General features: G+C 60.8%; 1 protein-coding gene across 1 annotated transcript in view; it reads right to left on the reverse strand.

The window, feature by feature from the left end:
• The window catches only part of UHMK1 (U2AF homology motif (UHM) kinase 1), a 13376-nt gene extending 11997 nt beyond the window's left edge, over positions 1–1379 (reverse strand). Inside the window, exon 1 of the mRNA XM_009892884.1 lies at positions 1289–1379. Within this exon, the coding sequence (XP_009891186.1) occupies positions 1289–1379 (91 nt within the window). The remainder of the gene's footprint in view (positions 1–1288) is intronic.
• Between the last annotated feature and the right edge of the window lie 1383 nt (positions 1380–2762).

Below are 2762 nucleotides of genomic sequence, written 5' to 3' on the forward strand. Positions count from 1 at the left end.
CCCTCAGCCTGGGATCTAGCGAGGCCCCGTCCCTTCAGCTCAGGCACCAGCCGGGTGTCCCGTCCCCTCAGCGCCAAGCACAGCAGGGCAGCCATGTCACCCTCTCGGCCTGGGCACCACCAGTCCCCCCAGTCCCCCCCAGCTCCCTCTGGCTGTGCCACTGGGCCTGGTTCGCGGGGTGGAGGTGCCCTTTGCAGGCGTCAGGCCTCCCTTAGCGCCTTTGGGGGATATTTCCCTTAATCCCACGGCTTTAACACAGCAGACCCCCGTCATCCTATGCCATCACCCCAACAAGGCTGGCGCTGGAGGGTGGCTTTCCCCGGCACCCCTCAGCTGCACAGGGCTGCTGCCTCACTCCTCCGCTCCGCAGACCCCGTGCAGGAGCGCCCAGCAGGTCCCCAGCCTCATCGGGGGGCTCTGGGGCTACGCCGAGCTGGTGCAGGCGGTCCCCTCCCATCAAGGGACTGCTACGTGTCAGTGGGTAAAAAAGAAAAAAAAAATTTATTGTGCAATCTGCATCTTTTGTCCCAAACTATGCGCGCAGCCTAGACAACATAAATAGAGGGACTGGACCAGCAGTGAGGTTCCCTTGTGATCCGCAGGGTTGGAAGATGCTGGTTCCACAAAAAGGGGCTATGAGCCCTTGTTTCCATCAACATATACAACACCGTGTAGGTCTAGGCAGCATACACATATACATACATACTCATATAGACTTGTGTTTGTGGGGTAGCATCAGCCATGCACAGCATCATCATCACATTATACACAGGGTGTGTTATACCTCAGCACCAACTGCCAGCTGGCCACAGGTTCCTCATGGGTCTGGTGTCTCCTTCACTCTTGAGCAGGGCCTCCCTGGTGGCCGAGCACTGCAGAGCCCCAGCACCTGCCATGCTGACAGGCAAGGAGGGACAGTGGCTTCTCCCAGGACAATGGGGTCTCTCAGGCCCACGACTTCCTGCCTTAAGCAGGACCACAATGTGGTGGAAGACGTTTCTTCAGCCCAACTGCCCTGTGTGGCCCAGGAGAAGCTGCGAGCAGAGGTGCCCCATCCCTGAGCCCCTAGGCTCCTCCAGCCCAAAACTGGTCTTTGGAGCTTTTCCTCTCAAAACGACCTTTGCGGTGAGCATGTGCATAAAAGCTCTAAGCAAAGTGCCATCTCGCAGCTGCTTCCTTGCACCAGCCCAGGGGTCCACAGGCTGGCTAACCTCTCCTGTAATTCATAGGAAAAACAATCATAGAGCAGTATCAGAGGACCGCATTGCTTCTTGCATCCTAGTCTCACAAAGACATCCCCATCCCAGGAAATAAATGAGAGAGGTGGTGCTGGCCCACATGGAGTGGCCTGTCCGCCTGCGCAGGTCGGTCTGGTCCATGGTGGCTGGGGTGAAACCAGGAGACAAGTGAAAGCTGGAGGGGGTCTTGCGGGGAGTCTGTCTCCCTGCCAGAGCCCACTGGCCAGCAGCTGTGCAGCCCCAGGCATCCAGCCCTGCTCCCTGCCACAGCCCCTGCCGTGAGGGGGTCTCCTGTGGCTGGGGCTTCGCTGCAAAGAGAGATGGCACTGTGACAACTATATGCCAAGGGGTTGGCACCTGGAGGAGGCCTTGGGGACATCTGCCAACCCAGCCCCCTGGCACCGGGGCACTAGGGCTGGGTAAACCTTCTTGCACACCGGTATGGGGTATCTCAGCAAGCACATGATGTAAGCTGGAACATGCCCCGGGCTGAGGCAGCCAGCCCAGATGTGGGGAACTGTGGAGGACACTTGTGGGACACTTGCCCAGCAGAGCTGACCAGGTCGGGGGCAGGCTGGCATTTCTGCACCCATGCATGAGGACCCAGGCTGCTGAGCAAGCTCACCCTCGGTCCTCAGCTCAGCGTGGCCCCTGGCTGCAGACAGAATGGTGGCACCTTGGCAGGATGGGAGCTTTGCAATGAAGGGGCCTGGGATAGGGCTGCAGAAGCCATTGGCAGGACAAGCTGTTGCCCTCCCGGGAATCAGGGAAGAAACGTGGTATCATGCTCCCCACACCCCAACCTGGGGCAGCAATGGCTCCTACCATCCTGGGGCTCCTCCACCTCCAAAATAACGACCTCAAAACCAGCAAGTAGCAGCGAGAGACGTGTTTGGGAGAGCCAGCCCCCATGGTGCCCCCATTGTGGCTCCCGCACTGCTACTCAAAGGACAGCAGGTCAGGATGGGGCCCGTCCACCTCCCGGCTGGGGGTGCATGGCTCTGGTAGCCCCGTGCTCCCTGGTGGCTCATGGTCCAGCCCTGGTCTCCGGGAGGGCTTCTCCATGCGGGGTGAGGTCTCGGTGGCCCTCTCGCCTGATTGCCACTGGCTCTCTAGGCTGCCCTTATGGATGAGGTCAGGCACGGGGAGGACAGTGGTGGGCTGGTCCCCGCTCGGCTCTAGAGTGCCAGTCATGCTGGGGACCCCAGAGCATTCTGGAGGGGATGGGTCCCTCGTCCCCGGCCACTCCTCTGCAGCATCAGGGTGGGCTGTGGGAAGTTCAGGGGGCTCCTCCATGCTCCTCCTTGGGCTGGTCCCTGCTGGCTGTGGCGCGATGAGCATGTCCTGCGGTGTCTTCAGGGCACGTGGTGTCCGCTTCTTGGTGATGGGGGGCGGAGGGTCCAGCCGGGGGAAGGTGTCCAGCCCCACAGCTCTGCAAGCACAGAGGAACAGTGACACTCAGCCCCACGCCGGGGCCCCTCCAGCCTGTCCCAATGGCCCTGCCGCAGGGTGCATGCCACAGGG

This window comes from Charadrius vociferus, unplaced genomic scaffold (genome assembly GCF_000708025.1).
Source record: "Charadrius vociferus isolate BGI_N301 unplaced genomic scaffold, ASM70802v2 scaffold39, whole genome shotgun sequence".
Lineage (NCBI taxonomy): Eukaryota > Metazoa > Chordata > Aves > Charadriiformes > Charadriidae > Charadrius > Charadrius vociferus.